Source organism: Somniosus microcephalus, unplaced genomic scaffold (genome assembly GCF_052327205.1).
Source record: "Somniosus microcephalus isolate GS21.2 unplaced genomic scaffold, FLI_Smic_1.0 scaffold151, whole genome shotgun sequence".
Taxonomy (NCBI): domain Eukaryota; kingdom Metazoa; phylum Chordata; class Chondrichthyes; order Squaliformes; family Somniosidae; genus Somniosus; species Somniosus microcephalus.
This window is the reverse complement of record NW_028225338.1, coordinates 150,438-168,394: the sequence shown is the minus strand read 5'-3', so window position 1 is coordinate 168,394 and position 17,957 is coordinate 150,438. Positions and strand designations below refer to the sequence as shown.

General features: G+C 44.4%; 1 protein-coding gene across 1 annotated transcript; it reads left to right on the top strand.

Annotated features, from left to right (window-relative positions):
• Window positions 1-12,285: 12,285 nt before the first annotated feature.
• LOC147082184 (putative G protein-coupled receptor 139) lies at window positions 12,286-17,752 on the top strand. The gene is made up of 2 exons (XM_085980419.1): window positions 12,286-12,521; window positions 13,266-17,752. Exons 1-2 carry the CDS (start codon window positions 12,452-12,454, stop codon window positions 14,222-14,224), a joined length of 1,029 nt encoding a protein of 342 aa, XP_085836545.1. The 5' UTR covers window positions 12,286-12,451; the 3' UTR covers window positions 14,225-17,752.
• Window positions 17,753-17,957: the final 205 nt, after the last annotated feature.

Here is a 17,957-nt window from a genome sequence, read left to right as displayed (position 1 = left end):
CATAGATAGGATGGATGCTGAGGAGCTTTTTCCCTTAGTAGAGGGGTCAATAACTAGGGGGCATAGATTAAAGGTAAAGGGCGGGAGGTTTAGAGGAGATTTGAGAAAGAACTTTTTCACCCAGAAGGTGGTTGGAATGTGGAACTCACTGCCTGAAAGGGTGGTAGAGGCAGGAACCCTCACAACATTTAAGAAGCATTTGGATGAGCACTTGAAATGCCACAGCATACAAGGCTACGGACCAAATGCTGGAATATGGGATTAGATTAGACAGGGCTTGATGGCCGGCGCGGACACGATGGGCCGAAGGGCCTCTATCTGTGCTGTATAACTCTATGACTCTATGACTCTATGACTCTAGTGGTGTTCCGCAGGAGTCAGTGCTGGGTCCCCAAATCTTTACAATCTATATTAACGATTTGGAGGACGGGACCGAGTGTAACATATCAAAGTTTGCAGATGATACTAAAATGGGATGGAAAGTAGTGAGTGAGGAGGACATAAAAACCTGCAAGGGGACATAGACAGGCTAAGTAAATGGGCAGAGATTTGGCAGATGGAATACAATACTGGAAAGTGTGAGGTTATGCAATTTGGCAGGAAAAATCGTAAAGCAAATCATTATCTTAATGGCAAGAAACTTGAAAGTACTGAAGTACAAAGGGATCTGGGTGTCCTGGTGCACGAAACTCAAAAGGTTAGTATGCAGGTGCAGCAAGTGATTAAGAAGGCCAATGGAATGTTGGCTTTCATTGCTAGGGGGATAGAATATAAAAATAGGGAGGTATTGCTTCAGTTGTACAAGGCATTGGTGAGACCGCACCTGGAATACTGCATACAGTTTTGGTGTCCATACTTAAGAAAAGACATACTTGCTCTCGAGTCAGTACAAAGAAGGTTCACTCGGTTAATCCCGGGGATGAGGGGATGGACATATGAGGAGAGGTTGAGTAGATTGGGACTCTACTCATTGGAGTTCAGAAGAACGAGAGAAGAATAAGATTGTGAAGGGGTTGGATCGGCTGGATGCGGGGAGGATGTTCCCGATGATGGGTGAAACTAGAACTACGGGGCATAGTCTTAGAATAAGGGGCTGCTCTTTCAAAACTGAGATGAGGAGGAACTACTTCACTCAGAGGGTGGTAGGTCCATGGAATATGCTGCCCCAAAAAGCTGTAGAAGCTACATCATTACATAAATTTAAAACAGAAATAGACAGTTTCCTATAAGTAAAGGGAATTAAGGGTTATGGGGAGCGGGCAGGAATTTGGACATGAGTCTATGTTCGGATCGTTCATGGCCCTGTGGGTAGCAAAGCGGGTCCAGGGGCAGTGAAGCCTGATCCTGCTCCTATTGCATGTGTCTAGTTCTGTGATAGTAGATTGACGGTTAGGATCAGATCAGCCATGATCTTATTGAATGGCGGAGCAGGCTCGAAGGGCCGATTGGCCTACTCCTGCTCCTATTTCTTATGTTCTTATGTTCTTATGTAACAGATCTGTTCAGGCAGCCCATTCCTGGCGAATATGGTCCTTAATACTGTGCTGGTTTTTTCCGTGGTGTTGGAGGACATCTTTATTTCCTCTGGCCACTTGTAGTGTGCATCCACCGCGATTAAGAACATTGAGTCCATAAATGGACCAGCAAAGTCGATATGTACCCTTTGCCATGGAGATGAGGGCCACTCCCATGGATGTAGAACGGCTTGTGGTGGGGCGTTTTGGACCTTCTGGCATCCTAGCCAGCTCTTGGTCATTTCTTCGATGTATCCATCGATACCTGGCCACCACACAAACGCTCTGGCTAAGTTCTTCATTTTCACTCCACCCAGATGCCCCTCGTGAAGCTCCTTTGGCACTTTATCCTTGAGTTTGGGTGGAATCACCACTCTCTATCCACAATTCAAGGTTCCTCGGCACACTGACAGCTGTTCTCTTCTTTGCGAGAATGCTGGCAACAGTGGTTCACCATGTGCTGGCCATCCCTTCACCATTAAATCATAGACTCGTGAGAGAGTCGGGTCATTTCTCGTTTCCTTTTCAATGGTAGAATTTGTCACCGGTAGACATTCCACTATGGTCGAGTGGAACATCTCCACTGGGTCCACTGTAGGCGCCTCTTCTACCATTGGCAACGGTAGGCACGATAACCCATCAGCATTCCCATGCTGTTTTGTTCCTTTGTATTCTATGTCATATTGGCGTGCCCCTAGGAAAAGGGACCACCTTTGTAGCCTTTGTGCTGTCATAATGGGAACGCCCTTTTTAGGGTTGAATATGGAGACGAGGGGTTGATGGTCAGTCAACAAGGTACATTTTTGTCCGTGTAGGTAATGGTTGAATTTCTTCACCCCCCACACCAGGCTGAGTGCCTCCCTTTCGATCTGGACATAGTTACGCGCAGCTGAGTTCAATGAGCATGACGCAGAAGCTATCGGCCTCTCTGAGCCATGAGGGAATCTATGCGATAATACCACTCCCACGCCATAAGGGGATGAGTCGCACGCCAGTCTGATTGGCAGTGATGGGTTGTAATGAGCCAACAGTTCCCTGGACGTGATCAAGCCTTTGCATTTATGGAAGGCACGTTTACAGTCTTCGCTCCATTTCCAAACTACTCCCGTTTGTAGCAGTGCGTTAAGGGCGTGCAGAACCGTTGACAAGTTCGGTAAAAATTTATGATAGTAATTTATTAATCCCAGGAGCGACCTTAATTGTGAGACATTTTCAGGCGCGGGGGCTTTTACGACCGCTTCAATTTTTTCAGGTGACTTATGCAACACGTCTTCATTAATGACCTGGCCACAGTATATTTGTTTCTGGCAAAATTCGCACTTGGGGCGATTTGCTCGTAGGCCCCGTTCTCTCAGCCTCGTGAGCACCTGCTCCAAGTTGGCAAGGTGCTCGTTGTCGTTTTCTCCTGTTACAAGGATGTCGTCTTGGTAGCATTGAGTCCCCGGAATCCCTTGCAGGACTTGCTCCATAGCTCTTTGCCAGATAGCCGGAGCTGATGCCACTCCGAAAACCAGTCGATTGTACTGGTACAGGCCTTTGTGTGTGTTTATCGTGAGATACTTTTTAGAGGCCTCCTCAACCTCCATCTGTAGATATGCCTGTGCTAACTAAATTTTGGTGAAACGTTTCCCTCCGGATAGTGAGGCGAAAATATCTTCTATCCTCGGAAGAGGATACTGCACTGTGTGAAGAACCGGGTTTACAGTCACCTTGAAGTCCCCACAGATGCGATTTTTTCTCTGTTCTTCAGATTTATCATTATTCAACGTTTTCTTCATTACCGGGATGATGAGTGTTGCCCACTCGCTCCAATCTACCTTGGATAACACGCCTGCTTTTTCCAAATTCTCCAGCTCTGCCTCGACGGCTAGACGAATTGCGTATGGCACCGGCCTTGCCTTAAAAAACTTGGGAATTGCCGCACCTTCCACTTTTATTGAGGCGGTGGCACCTTTCAGGGTTCCTAGATCCTGTTGTAACACTTATTTGGCGTTAGCCAAGATTTCTTTTAATCGTCCAGGTATGACGTCATCATCATTCTTTTTCTTACTGGTCACCGTCAGTGCCTGAATGGAGTGCCAGTCTAAACGTATCTTTCTGATCCATTCACGTCCCAACAACGGTGGACCACCATCTGGCAGAATGTATAAATACAACTTCGGTATTTCCTTGCCATTGTATACAACAGGCACCCGTATTTTCCCTCTGGGGTATACATTCTGCCCCGTATATGTCTTCAAGATAATCGATGTGTCTTTCAAAGGTATATGCGGAAATAGCCGCTCGTAATCCCGTCGTTTTATGATGGTCAGAGCTGATCCTGTATCTAGCTCCATTTTAACTGGGGACCCCGCTATCGTGAGGGTAACCCAAATGGTTTGGTAATCTTCTTTGGCAATTACATTATGTAATTTGAGACAGCTTAGTCTCTTGTTTCCGGAGTCGCTATCGCTCTTCTAGTCTTCGGAGCTACTGTCCGTCATCATTTGCACCTTTCTGTACTTTTCCTTACTGACCCTTTTACTGTCAGCGGATTTTTTTCCAGATCTGCATATACGTGCAATGTGAACCATCTTTCCGCATTGCCTGCATGCTTTGTCCTTCAACCAGCAGTCCTTCTGGTCATGGTTGGATCTGCCACAGCGATAACAACTCTCGAAACCCCGTGTCATTTCATGGGTGCCGAAGTCCTGTGGCTTTTGCTGTATCTCTGCAGCTCCTCTTGCTGCTGCTTCGTATGATACAGCCATACGGAAAGTCTTGTCCAGTGTCAAATCTTTCTCAGAAAGTAGTCTTTTCTGTGTTCCTTCGCTTAGGAGACCGCAGACGAATTTGTCTCGTAGAGAATCTACCAGTCCTGCCCCGAATTGGCAGTGTTTTGACAGCTTTCGTAATTCGGTGAGGTAATCAGTGTTACTTTCATTCTTGTGCTGATTCCTCCTGAAGAATTTGAATCGTTCTGCTATCAGCAGCGGTGTTGGGTTTAAGTGCTCCTTAAGGTATCAACAATCTCCTTAAAATTCTTGTCCATCGGTTTGGCTGGAGTGTTTAAGTTTCGTAACAGCCCGTATGTCCTTGCGCCCATCACATTTAGAAGTACCGATGCCTTTATATCATGAGTTACTTCATTCGCCTTGCAATATACCTCCACTCTTTCCACATATGTGGTCCAATCCTCTATATCACTATCGAAAGCAGTGATATTGCCAGTCTTCGGCATCCTGAAAATCAAAAATGGCGCCTCCCGCGCTTTTCCTTCTTCCCCGCTGAGTCAAGATGGCGCCTCCCGCGCATTCCCTCTGCTGCCAACGCTGTTCTCTGCAGTTCCCGTTGCGACCTGCAGCTTTTAGCTGTATTTCTATTTTTTTTATATGTATCTTTTAAATAGTTTCTCCTTTACTTGGAGAACCGTTCCCATTGTGGAGCGGACCCTCTGGGACTTTCCCCTCCCTCTGCTCGGTCCGAACGCCGACCTGCTTTGCAGCACCAGCCGCCTCCTGAGTGTTCCACCCTCTGTCTCTCTTTGCTTCTGCTTTCCGACTCGCTGCCCGGCCCCGCTGCAGAGCCACCCGATCGAGCCCCAGCCCGCCGCAGCCCAGGAAGGATCAGTGCACTACCTGCCACCAGCCCGTTTAGCTGGTGAAACCACAGGTATTTTTTTTTTCTTCTTGCTTCTGGCTTCGACCTTCGTCTGAGGAGTTGATCTCTATTGAGGTGCTGCCGACTTGCAGGTAAGTTCGTTTCTAACTCGTCGCCACTGTTCGATCCATGTGTTAATGGAGACATGGGATGCAGGAGCTGATTTAACAAGTGTTTACTGAACAAAGTCTGGAGGTGAACTAACGGCACAAGACGCTATACAGGCTTATATACCCGAGTGGTCACTACTGGTACTACAGTACACAGGGGATCAAAAACATATTTCCTCTTCAGAATCACAGAATCACAGAATCTACAGTGCAGATAGAGGCCATTTCGGCCCATCGAGCCTGCACCGACACATATCCCACCCTATCCCCATAACCCCATGTATTTAATCCCCTAACACTAAGGGTCAATTTATCATAGCCAAATCAACCTAACCTGCACATCTTTGGACTGTGGGAGGAAACCGGAGCACCCGGAGAAAACCCACGCAGACACAGGGAGAATGTGCAAACTCCACACAGACAGTCGCCCGAGGCCAGATTTGAACCCGGGTCCCTGGCGCTGTGAGGCAACAGTGCTAACCACTATGCCACCGTGCCCCCCTCTTAAAGGTACATACACTACAGTCTTCATGAGGGCCGAATCAATATAGAGTACTCCCTGTGCCAAAACTTCACGTCTGAATACCGCTGTGTTGGCACCTCTTGGAGGTGTGTAAAGTTAAGGCACATTGGATTGGGGGCAAGGTATTGACTTGGATAGAGAAATGGTTGGCAGGCAGAAAGCAACGAGTTGGAATAAATGGGTCTTTTTCCGAATGGCAGGCAGTGACTAGTGGGGTACTGCAGGGATCAGTCCTTGGACCCCAGCTATTCACAATATATCTAAATGATCTGGACAAGGGAACTAGATGTAATATCTCCAAACTTGCAGATCACACAAAGCTGGGTGGGCGTGTGTGCTGTGAGGAGCATTTCGGGAAACTCCAGGATGATTTGGACAAGTTGGGTGATTGGGCAGAAACATGGCAGATGCAATATAATGTGGATAAATGTGAGGTTATCCACTTTGGTGGCAAAAACAGGAAGGCAGATTATTATCTAAATGGCAATAGATTGGGAGAAGGGGAAGTGCAACGAGACCTGGGTGTCCTTCTGCACCAGTCGCTGAAGGTACGCATGCAGATGCAGCAGGCGGTTAAGAAGTCAACTGGTATGTTGGCATTCGTCGCGAGAGGGTTTGTGTACACGAACAAGGATGTCTTTCTGCAGTTGTACAGGGCCTTGGTGAGACCACATCTTGAGTATTGTGTGCAGCTTTGGTCGCCTTATCTGAGGAAGGATATACTTGCCATGGAAGGAGTTCAGCGAAGATTCACCAAGCTGATACCTGGGATGGCACGAATGATGTATGAGGAGAGATTGGGTCGATTGCACTTGTACTCGCTGGAGTTTGGAAGAATGAGAGGTGATCTCATGGAAGCTTATAAAATTCTGACAGGAATGAACAGACTAGATGCAGGAAGGATGTTCCCGATGGTCGGGGAGTCCAGAACCAGGGGGCACAGTCTAAGGATTAAGGGTAGGCCATTTAGGACAGAAATTAGGAGGAATTTCTTCACCCAGAGAGTGGTGAACCTGTGGAATTCTCTACCACAGAAGGCGGTGGAGGCCAGTTCATTAAATATATTCAAGAAGGAGTTGGATATATTTCTTAAGGCTAAAGGGATCAAGGGGTATGGGGAGAAAGCAAGGACCGGGTAGTGAATTTGGATGATCAGCCATGATCGCATTGAATGGCGGAGCAGGCCCGAGGGGCCGAATGGCCTACTCCTGCTCCTATCTTCTATGTCTATGTTTCTATGTCCTGCTGGTGGGACAGCACATATGCACGGATAGTGATGCAGGAGCCTTGGACGTTTGCTGCTGGACTAGGTTTGTGGCAGGAAGTGAGAGAACCAACACGAGGACGAAACCTACTTGATCTTTTCCTCACCATCTACCTGCTGCAGATGCATCTGTCCATGACATCATTGGTAGCAGTGGCCACCGCACAATCCCTGTGGAGATGGAGTCCCGTCTACCCACTGAGGACACCCACCATCGTGTTGCATGGCACTACCACCGTGCTAAATGGGATAGATTCAGAAAAGATCTAGCACCTCAAAAATGGGTTCCGTGAGGCGTGTGAGCCATCAGCAGCAGCAGAGTAGTATTGTACCAGAATCTGTAAAGAAATGGCGCCGCAAGAATGCTCTTGGCAGATTGGACGCCTGCCCTGGAGAAGGGCCCCTGCGGTGGGGGAGAGTTCTGCTTTCTGGAGAACCTCTGCCCGCAGAAAACCCTCAGAAATCTTACACGTGGTAAAAGCAGGGGTGAGGCCTGCTTTTAACATAATAAGATTTGAAAAAAGTAAAAAACAATGTTTTCACTCATTTATCTTTTAAAAATACTTTTAAAAATGTAAGTTTATTTTTAGCCCCGTAAAAAACTTTAATTACTTTTTGCAAAAAAATTACATTTTTGTTTAAAATATTTAATTTAATTGTAATTGCAACTCATTTTAAAATGTGATTTTTTTTATTTAATGGTTTACAGTGTTTTTGTGGTGTTCTCCATTCATATATTGATAGGTCTATCTGTCAAGTTTCTGAAGGGCTGTTCCCTTCTGTGATTGGCTCCCCATGGCCCACGTGGTCCCAGGGAAGCTTGCGAACCGCATGCGCCCCTGGGATACGTGGGCCCTGCGCATTTCTAGTTGCAGAGTTCCAGGTGCAGAAGTGTCCGGAACTCATCAGCCCTCAAGTAAGTCCGTGGATTTTTCCAGATTTGAGGCCACCGCACGTGGGAAGCCTGCGATCGGAAAGCATGGCCCATTTTGTTTAGTTTCATTTGCAGTTCTGAGGATAATGAGTCCCACATGCAGCGAGACCAGGACAACTTGCAGGTTTGGGCTAATAAATGGCAAGTAACAGTCCAGACAGACATGTGCCAGGCAATGACAATCTCCAAAAAGAGTGAGTCTAAACACCTCCCCATGACATTCAGCGGCAATATCATCATCGAATCTCCCAACAGCAATATCAGAGCGGCCACAATTGGCCAGATATTTAACTGGACGAGCCAGATAAAAAATGTGGCTGAAAGAGCAGATCAGAGGCTGAGTGTTTGGCGGCGTGTGACTGACCTCCTGGCTCCCCAAGGCCTTTCTATCATCTACTAGCTACTAGTCTGGAGACTGGTGGATCAATCTCCATTTGCCAGGATGAGTGCAGCTAGAATAACAGTCAAAAAGCTGGAGATAATCCAGGACAAACAGCCCCTTGATTGGCACCGAACCACCGCCTTAAATGATCACTCCCTCCCCCACTGGCGCACCATGGTTGCAGTGTGTACCATCTACAAGTTGCGCTGCAGCATCTTGCCAAGGTTTCTTCGGCAGCACCTCCCAAACCCGCGAGTTCTACCACCAAGAATGACAAGGGCAACAGGTGCATATTAACACCATCACTTTAAAATTCCTCTCCAAGTAACAAACCATCTGGACTTGGACATATATCGCCGTTCCTTCATAGTCGCTGAGTCAAACATCTGGAGCCCGCTTCCGAACAGCACTGTGGGAGTCGCTTCAACAGACTGCAGCAGTTCAAACAGGTGGCTCACTACTACATCTTCAAGAGGAATTAGGGATGGGCAATAAACTGTGGCCTTGACAGCGACACTCACATCCCATGAACGAATAAATGTTCGAATATGCTCACAACAAGTAATGTTACAGGAGGATCACCTCCAATAACTTTAGAGCAGGGTGACCACCAGTAACGTTAGAGTAGAGTCACAACCAGTAATGTTAGACTAGAGTCACAACCAATAATGCTATAGAACACTCACCACAAGTAACGATACTGTAGAGTCATCACCAGTAAGAAGGGTACAGTCTCCATCAGTAAAATTAGTGTAGGATCACCAACGGCAATGTTAAAGTACAGTCATTACCAGTAATGTTAGAGTAGAGCCACTGTCAGTAATGTTAGAGTAGACTCACCACCAGTAAGGTTAGAGTAGAATCACCACCGATAATGTTAGAGTATGGTCATCGCCACTAATGTTAGAGTAGGGTCATCACCATAAAGTTAGAGTTGGGTCACCATCATTATGTTAAAGTAGGGTCAACACCAGTAATGTTACCCTACGCTAACGATCAGTAATTTTAGATTAGAATCGCCACCATTAATGTTACAATTGGGTCACCACCAGTAATGCTAGATCCAGTTCACCATAATTAAAGTTACTGCAGAATTACGAGCAGTAATGTTAGAGTTGGGTCACCACCAGTAAAGTTAAAGCAGAGTCACCACCTGTAATGTAATAGTAGGGTCACTACCAGTAATGTTAGAGTTCGATCACGACGAGTAATGTTAGAGTGGGATGACCACCGTTAATGTTTGAGTCTGGTCAAAAGCAGTAATGTTAAATTAGGGTCACTATCAGTAATGTTACAGTAGCGTCACCACGGGTAATGTTAGAGTAATGTCACCATCAGTACTGTTTAATTAGAGGCACCTCCAGTAATGTTAGAGTTGGATGCGGACCAGTATATTAAAGTACAGTCACCACAAGTAAAGTAAGAGCAGCGTCACCATCACTAATGTTAGAGTTGGGTATGCACCACTAATGTTAAAGTAGATTCCCCACTAGTAATTTTAGCGTAGAGTCATCACCAGTAATGTTAGAATAGAGTCACCACCAGTAACGTTTAATTCAGGTCACCACCGATTATGTTAGAGCAGAATCAAGTAATTGGCACAGCAGAAATCGGATCAGGAACAGGCCATTCGCACTTTCCAGCCTGCTCCGCGATTCAATAAGGTCATGGCTGATCTTCTACATCAACTCCACTATTCCGCCCTATATTTTTATCCGTTGATTTCCTTGCTATCCAAAATCTATTGATTTCTCTCTTGAATGTATTCAACGAATGACCATCCACAGCTCTCTGTGGTAGATAAGTCAAAAGATTCACAAAGCTCTCTGTGAAGAAATTTCTCTTCATCTCAGACAAGAAGGTTAGTGTAAGCTCACAACCGGTAATGTTAGAGTAGGGTTACTACCATCAATGTTAGATTAGAGTCATCAACAGTAATTGGAGAATAGTGTCACCAAGAGTAATGTTAGAATAGGCTCTACACAAGTCAGGTTAGAGAGAAGTCATCACCAATAATGTTACGCAGGAGTCCTCACCAGTAATGTTAGAGCAGGGAAAATACCGGTAATATGAAAGCCAAATATGCGGATGTTGCAAATCTGAAATAAAAACAAGAAATGCTGGAAACACTCAGCATATGTGGAAAGAAAAACAGAGTTAACGTTTCAAGTGGATGACCCTTCATCAGAACTGGAAAAAGTTGGAAATGTGAAAGGTTTTTAAGCAAGTGTAGGGGCAGGGAGATTGGGGAGGTGAGGAAAGCACAAAAAGGAAGGTCTGTGATTGGAAGGAAAGCAGAAGGGATTAGGAGACAAAAGGGATGATGGAGGAAGGCAAAAGGAGATGGTAATGGGACAAGTTAAGAAAAAAAAGGTGAGTCTAGATGAAGGGTAAATTGCAATGGCAGAATCATTAGCAGCTGCCATGCGAACCTCCACCAGTAATGATAATGACGTTCATCACCAGTTTGGATAGGTTAATTTCACCACTGGTAATGTTAAAGTAGGGTCCCACCAGACAAGATTCCTCAACATTAAAGCAGGGGAACCAACAGTAATGTTAGATTAAGATAATCAGCAGTAATTATAGAGTAAAGTCAGGACTAGTGAAGTTAGAGTAGGGCCACCACAAGTAATGTTAGAGTAGCATACCACCAGTAACGCTGGAGTATGGTCAGCACCAGTGATGTTAGAGTAGGGTCACCGCCATTAATGTTCGAGTGGAGTCACCTCCAGTAATGTTAGATTATGGTCACCATCAGTAACGTTAGAGTAGGGTCATCACCAGTAATGTTAGAGTAGGGTCACCGGCAGTAATGTTACACTCGGATCATCACCAGTAATGTTAGCATAGGGTCACCATCAGTAACGTTCGAGTAGGGCCAGCACCTCTCACTTTAGAGATGAGTCATCACTGGTCAGGTGAGGGTTGGCTTTCCACCAGTAATATTAGTGTAGGGTCACCACCAATAGTTTTGGAGTTAAGCTACCATCAGTGATTTTAGAGAGGAGTCACCACCAGTAATGTTAGAGAGGAGTCACCACCAGTATTGTTAGTGTAGGGTCACCAGCAGTAATGTTAGATTAGTGTCCCCACCAGTAATGATAGTGTATAGACAACACCAGAAATGTTAGAATAGGGTCTCAACAAATAAGGTTAGAGTATGGTCACCACCAGTAAAGTTACAGTATGGTCACCATCAGTAATGTTAGATTAGAGTTACCACCAGTAATGGTACTGTAGTGTCACCACCAATAATGTTAGAGTACAGTTACCACCAGTTATGTTAGCGTAGGGTCACCACCAGTAATGTTAAAGTAGGGTCACCGGCAGTTTTGTTAGTGTCGGGTCACCAGCAGTAACGTTAAAGTAGGGCCAACACCAGTAATGTTAGAGTAGAGTCACCACCAATAATGTTAGAGTAGCGTCTTTACCAGTAATATTAGTGTTATATCATCATTAGTAATACTAGCGTATCGTCACCACCTATAATAGTAATGATAGAGTAGAGTCACCAACAGTAATATTAGAGTTGTGTCACGACCAGTAATGTTAGAGTAGGGTCACCAACAGTAATATTAGAGTTGTGTCACCACCAGTAATGTTAGAGTAGGGTCACCACCAGAAATGTTATTGTAATGTCTCCACCAGTAATGCTAGAGCCGATTCATCATCAGCCATTATAACAGTAAAAAACAAACTTTAATTATGTGCTGGATGAGTGAAGATTTCACCGAATTAATTTGAGACTCCAAGATCCTAACGCAATGTCCGTGAGGATGGTCCCTGTAGGGATCACGAGGCATGCACAGAGCACATTCCCGCTGTTATTACTTTCCGTTCATTGATTTTAATGGGCGCAGTTTCATGGACTGAGCTGTTCAATTTCCCCATTGGCGGCCCGGGCGCACTGAAGATATAATCGCCCCTTGTTTGTTAAGTGACTGAGAATGAAGACACTTATTGTGTAACCAGATTACCTCATCGGCACGGATTGTTCTATAAATTGGGAGCATTTACTGACTTCAGATGTACTGCAGACGAAATCGTACAGCTGGGCAGAATCCACACAAATCGTCAAACAAATGGCACGGCCAGCAATTCTACAGATAAGGGACATTTATTACTATATTCTCGCAGCCTTCGGTGTTCCCGGTAAGTCAATGTCTCTTGTTGCCTAATAGCTGTTGACGATCTCACTTTAATGATTATGTAACAGATTCCGATAATATCCTCATTGCAGAGACCGGGATAAGCAATGAATATAATGCGGGAATGGCAGAGGTCCGCACAGCCGCTGAGGCACTGTTCTCCTCGGTAGGTGGTTTGCACCGGGAGCTCAGTATTCCTCCCTATACTGAGGGAGGGCGAGGCTGATTCCCCGGCACCTCCAAAAGCTCATAATTCATTAACGAAAGTTTTGTTCAGTGCCCATAGTAATCTCCTCATTTGTACCGTTCTTCCCTATCTAAATTAAGTTGATAATTCCTCGGACTGCAGACACCTCCACAAAACAGGGGACTTTGAACAATATTTTGAGAAATAATTGCAGCTCGGTAAGGTGTTCCCATCCTCTCGGCAGCGGTTAGACATAAATTGAAAGCTTTTGTCTCAGCTGAATATTTTATTTGAATTATATCTTTCCATTAATTGCCGTGGAATAAAATTTAATACGTGACTGAAGTTTGCTGGAGGGACGGTGGATTTTCACTTCCTCTATTTTGAATGTTCAATGATTTCATTACTTTAAATAAAATGTTGAGGACACTCGCTTATATTAATGAGAATAATCAGTGTCTATGACCCTAAGTAGGGTCCGATCTGAACCTTTCCCCACAATAACCTGTGAGATGTATCCGAGTGTCCCCATTACTGATCTCTTCTCCCTCTTTCTCACAGCGAACCTACTGACAATCGTGATTCTCTCCCGAGGAAACTGCGGCCTTTCCAAGTGTATCTCTGTCTACATGGTGGCCATGGCAACAGCTGATCTACTGGTCATGATCATCAATATATTTGTGAACCGCATTTTACGTTATCACTTGCCACATCCATTCCTGTACTACACTGTCGTTTGTAAGATCATTATGTACGTGCAATGTGTCGCCCTGTATGTGTCGGTGTGGTTTACAGTCTCGTTCACATTTGACCGATTTGTAGCTATATGTACTGAGAAGTTAAAAACCAAGTATTGCACAGTGAGAACTGCGGCCGCGGTTATAACAACGGTATCTGTCCTGATCTGTTTACAGAGCCTCCCTTTTTGTTTTGCATATGAATCTGATCAAGTCATTAACAATGTTCCCTCGGGTTGCCGCTCCAGAGTGGCGTTTTTTTCTTCGCCTTTAGGTGTGGCGTTTTCCTGGTTACAAAGCATTTGTTTTGCTTCGTTTGCCTTTGCTTTGATATTACTTTTTAATGGTTTGACAGTCAGACGTATTTTAGTGGTCAGTAGAGCCCGCAGGGGTCTCCGGGGTCACAGCAGTGAGAATCAGAGCGATCCAGAGATGGAGAACCGAAGGAAATCCATCACTTTACTGTTCAGTGTATCGGGAAGTTTTATACTGTTGTGGCTGACAAATGTCGTTAGTTTTATAACTACCAGACTGACAAGCACCGTGCATTACAAAGGCGATTATGCAGCCCCTGCCTATGTTGCCACTGAAACCGGATATATGCTTTTGTATTTGAGTTCCTGTACAAACACGTGCATTTATGCAGCAACTCAAACTAAATTCAGGGAAGAGCTGAAGCAGGTGATGAAAATTCCTTGGACATTTATTGGTAAAAGAATGAAATGTAAAATCAAAGCTTCCTGTCCTAACAAGAGTTCAATTACAAACTGCAATCTATTGTAGAATAGCCATCTGTCCGTTAGGACGAAAATCGTTTGTTGTTGTGCGAATGAACAGGTAACAGAAAACATTTCTCCCACTTTATGCCTTGTGTTTGATGTCTGCTGCTCTGCTCGGGTGAACATAATCCAGTTCTCATAAAACAGCGCACTTCCCGCTCAAGGTTCAAAGAGAACACTCATGATTGAACTTCAGCTGTGGAGTAGAACATGTAGGCGTCAGCTTTAACTGACACACACCGCAGGCAAAGGAAAGAGTCGCCACAGTTTAATTAATATATAAAGTTTCCGCGCTGTGTACCCACCCGTAGGGACATCGGAAATGCTGGTTTCAGGCATGCACAGCGCACGCGATCAAAACCAATAGATCTGTCAAGAATGGTCTTGACAGATCCTCCGGCTGCCCTGGAGAAGGGCCTCTGCGGGCGGATAGTTCCGCTTCTTGGAGACCCTCCGCCCGCAGAAAACCCTTATAATTCTTACGCCTGATAAAAGCAGGAGTAAAGCCTGCTTTTACAAGAGTAAGCGTTGAAAAAATAAAACAAAAATATTTCACTGATTTATCATTACAAATACAAAAAAAAGGAAACGTTATTTTAGCCAAATAAAAAACTTCCGTTATTTTTAACAAAATATAAAATTTTTGTTTAAAATACATAATTTATTGTTATTTCAAGTCATTTAAAAAATATGATTTTTTAAAATGTATTTAAAGTTTTACTATGTTTTTGGGATGATCTCCAGTCATATATTTGACATGTCTTCCGGTAATGTTTATGAAGGGATACTCCCTTCTTTGATTGTCTCCCCATGGCCCATGTAATCGCAGGGACACTGCAAACTACATGCGTCTAAGGGATAGGTGGGTCCTGCGCATTTGGAGTTTGGAGAGGCCACGGAGCGGAAGCGTGTGCGTCCCGGTAGCACTCAGCTAAGGGCGTAGATGTTTCCAGATCGCAGACCTCCGCCCGTGGGAGGCCTGCGATCGGAAAATACGGGTGTTACAATGGTGGATATTTGTAATCCTGTAATTTCGGTGTGAATGTTGCAGGCGCTGGTCTCCCCGTCAGAATCCGCCCCCTGTGTCTCCTGGACCAATAGAACGGGCCCCTGCCTCCTGATCAGTGTCTAATGCTGGAGACAGTAGGAACTTGACTCGTCAATGTGACATTAGCCATCATTGTTCAAAGATATTTACTTGAAATCTCAATTGTTCATCACAATGTTGGAATTTTATAACAGGGGCACAGTCCATAAGTTCCAACCAGTCCTTGTCGGCGTTTACACTCCACCCCAGTAATTAGTTCTATCCAATTTACCCAACCGGTGTCAGCATCACTTCAACCTATTGTTACTCATTCATCTATATACATTAAACTTCAATACTGACATAATTTCTGCCTCCGTTATTTCCAGTCTCACAACTCACCGTGTAAAGTGGTTCCTACTACCTTTTGTTCTAAATCTCTAACATATATTGCACCGGATATTCAGATCCCTATGGGTCTGTAGCCGCCGTGGAAGCACCTGTAGGGACATCGGAAATACCGGTTTCAGGCATGCACAGCGCATGCGCTGAAAACCGGCAATTCCGATCTGCCAAGGATTCTCTTGACAGATCCTCTGCCTGCCCTGTAAAATGGCATCCGCGGGCAGAGAATTCCGCTTTCTGGAGACCCTCCGCCCACAGAAAACCTTTAGATTTCTGAATCTTGATAAAAGCAGGCGAAAGGCCTGCTTTTACCAGGAAAAGAGTTGAAATGTTTTTTTCACTCATTAATCATTTAAAAATACTTTTGAAAGAAGTAAGTTTATTGTTAGCCCCATAAAAAACTTTATTTTTTTCAAAAAATAAATGTTTGTTTAAAATATTTAATTTATTGCAATTTCAACTTAGTTTAAAAAGGGGATGGTGTTTTTAAATGCATTTAAAGCTTTACTGTGTTTTTGGGGTGATCTCCATTCATGTATTTGACAGGTCTATCTGTCAAGTGCATCAAGTGAGATTCCCTTCTTCTATTGGCTGGCCTGGCCCACTTGATCCCAGGGACGATTGCGAACTTCCTGCGCCTCTGAGATAGGTGGGCCCTGCACGCTTGGTGTTTGGAGAGGCCCAGGATTGGAAGTGTAGGCGCCTTGGGATCCCTCAGGTAAGTTCGTAGATATTTACTGATCGGAGTGTTCCGCACGCAGGTGGCCTCCGATCAGGAAAAATGTATCTCTGGCCGTTAGCTCTTGATCCTCAACTAATGGAAGCAGTCTGTTTCTATGTATACATTTAAAGCCCTTCTTAACTTAAATCACCTGGGTACCATTCGCCGAGATACATCAATCTGCTATCAAATCACAATCTAGTGAAAGTCAGGTAAGTGTAGTTAAGATGGATAATTGTTCACTTTTTATTGGAAATGGCTGTGTCCTTGTTTATACTGAACAATGAGAAGAATGTATTTGATAGCTTGGTCACTATCCGAAACATCAGGACCATGCAGGGGGAGATTCTAATCAAACACCCCAACACACCTGGTCCTTCGATATGATAGCCAGATATCAAAGGGTTGACTTGTATTCAATTTCTCGCATGGCATAATCTTTGGAATCGCTGAGTGTGCAGAAGTGACATGTCGTGCATAAACCAAATAGCAGGTGATATGCTTGATGAAGAATGGATCCCAAGGCATGGTCAGTCACGTTGATGACACCAGTACATGACGTGGCTGATGTGGCTCTGGTGAGCGAGAGTATATGTAAAATCAAGGTGCAGCTTTCTGTACCATAGAATAGGTCGAGATAGATATATGATGTTGATGAAAAATTGTTTAGTGTTGACCTTAAATATGTTCACGCCAACAAAGGGAGCATTGTAAGGAAATGGTTAATCAGACCATCCGAAATTCTTCTAATGCTATACTGTATTGGTTTGTCTACCTACTGTAGTAATGTTAACCATTAGTCTCTTCCCGTTATGCAGTGAAGTATAAATCTGCGTCAAGTACCACTGGGCTATTGGGCCAGCACTGACGCTGCAGCAATGGCCAGTTTCAGGATGAAGTCATAAGCGATTTAATTAAACTCATGACATTGAAAACAGATTAATCAATTTCAGGGACCTTTAAACATTTGCTAACGGTGAGGGAAGACACTTCTGCAAAGGAAAACATCCGGGCAATCCATCACCATTTCCAATTAGTACAATAGATACAGAAACAAAGACAGACTTACTACTAAATATATCAATTGGTACAATTCGAATATTATCGAAGAAGAGTAAAACTATCGATCATATGTCAATTAAATTAGCTTTAGATGGATTTTTATTTAAAATGTGATATAATCTTGTAAGGCAGGATTGTTTGGCTTGGCAAGTACAGGGAATGAGAAAAATGCATGAAAACTGGCAGTTTTAATGAATATTTGGTTTGGTAGAAGCCTAAGAAGCTCACCACCCAACCAATATCAGGTGTGGTGCTAATTCCTGAAGTTTAATTGTATACTTAAATACTATTGCATTCAATATGTGCTTAATAAATCTATAGCAACTCACACCAATGTTCAAGAGTCTTATTGAAAACATTACACTAATCCCTTTGTAATTTAATTGTGAATGGGCTCCATTTACTAACTGTGATTAAGAGTCCACTTTAGCCGTCACTGTAAGGTTCCACTTGACGTTGACATTCTCCAAAAGCCAAAATACAATGGTTTCAGGTCCCCGTGGAGCCTGCGCTCGGCCAATT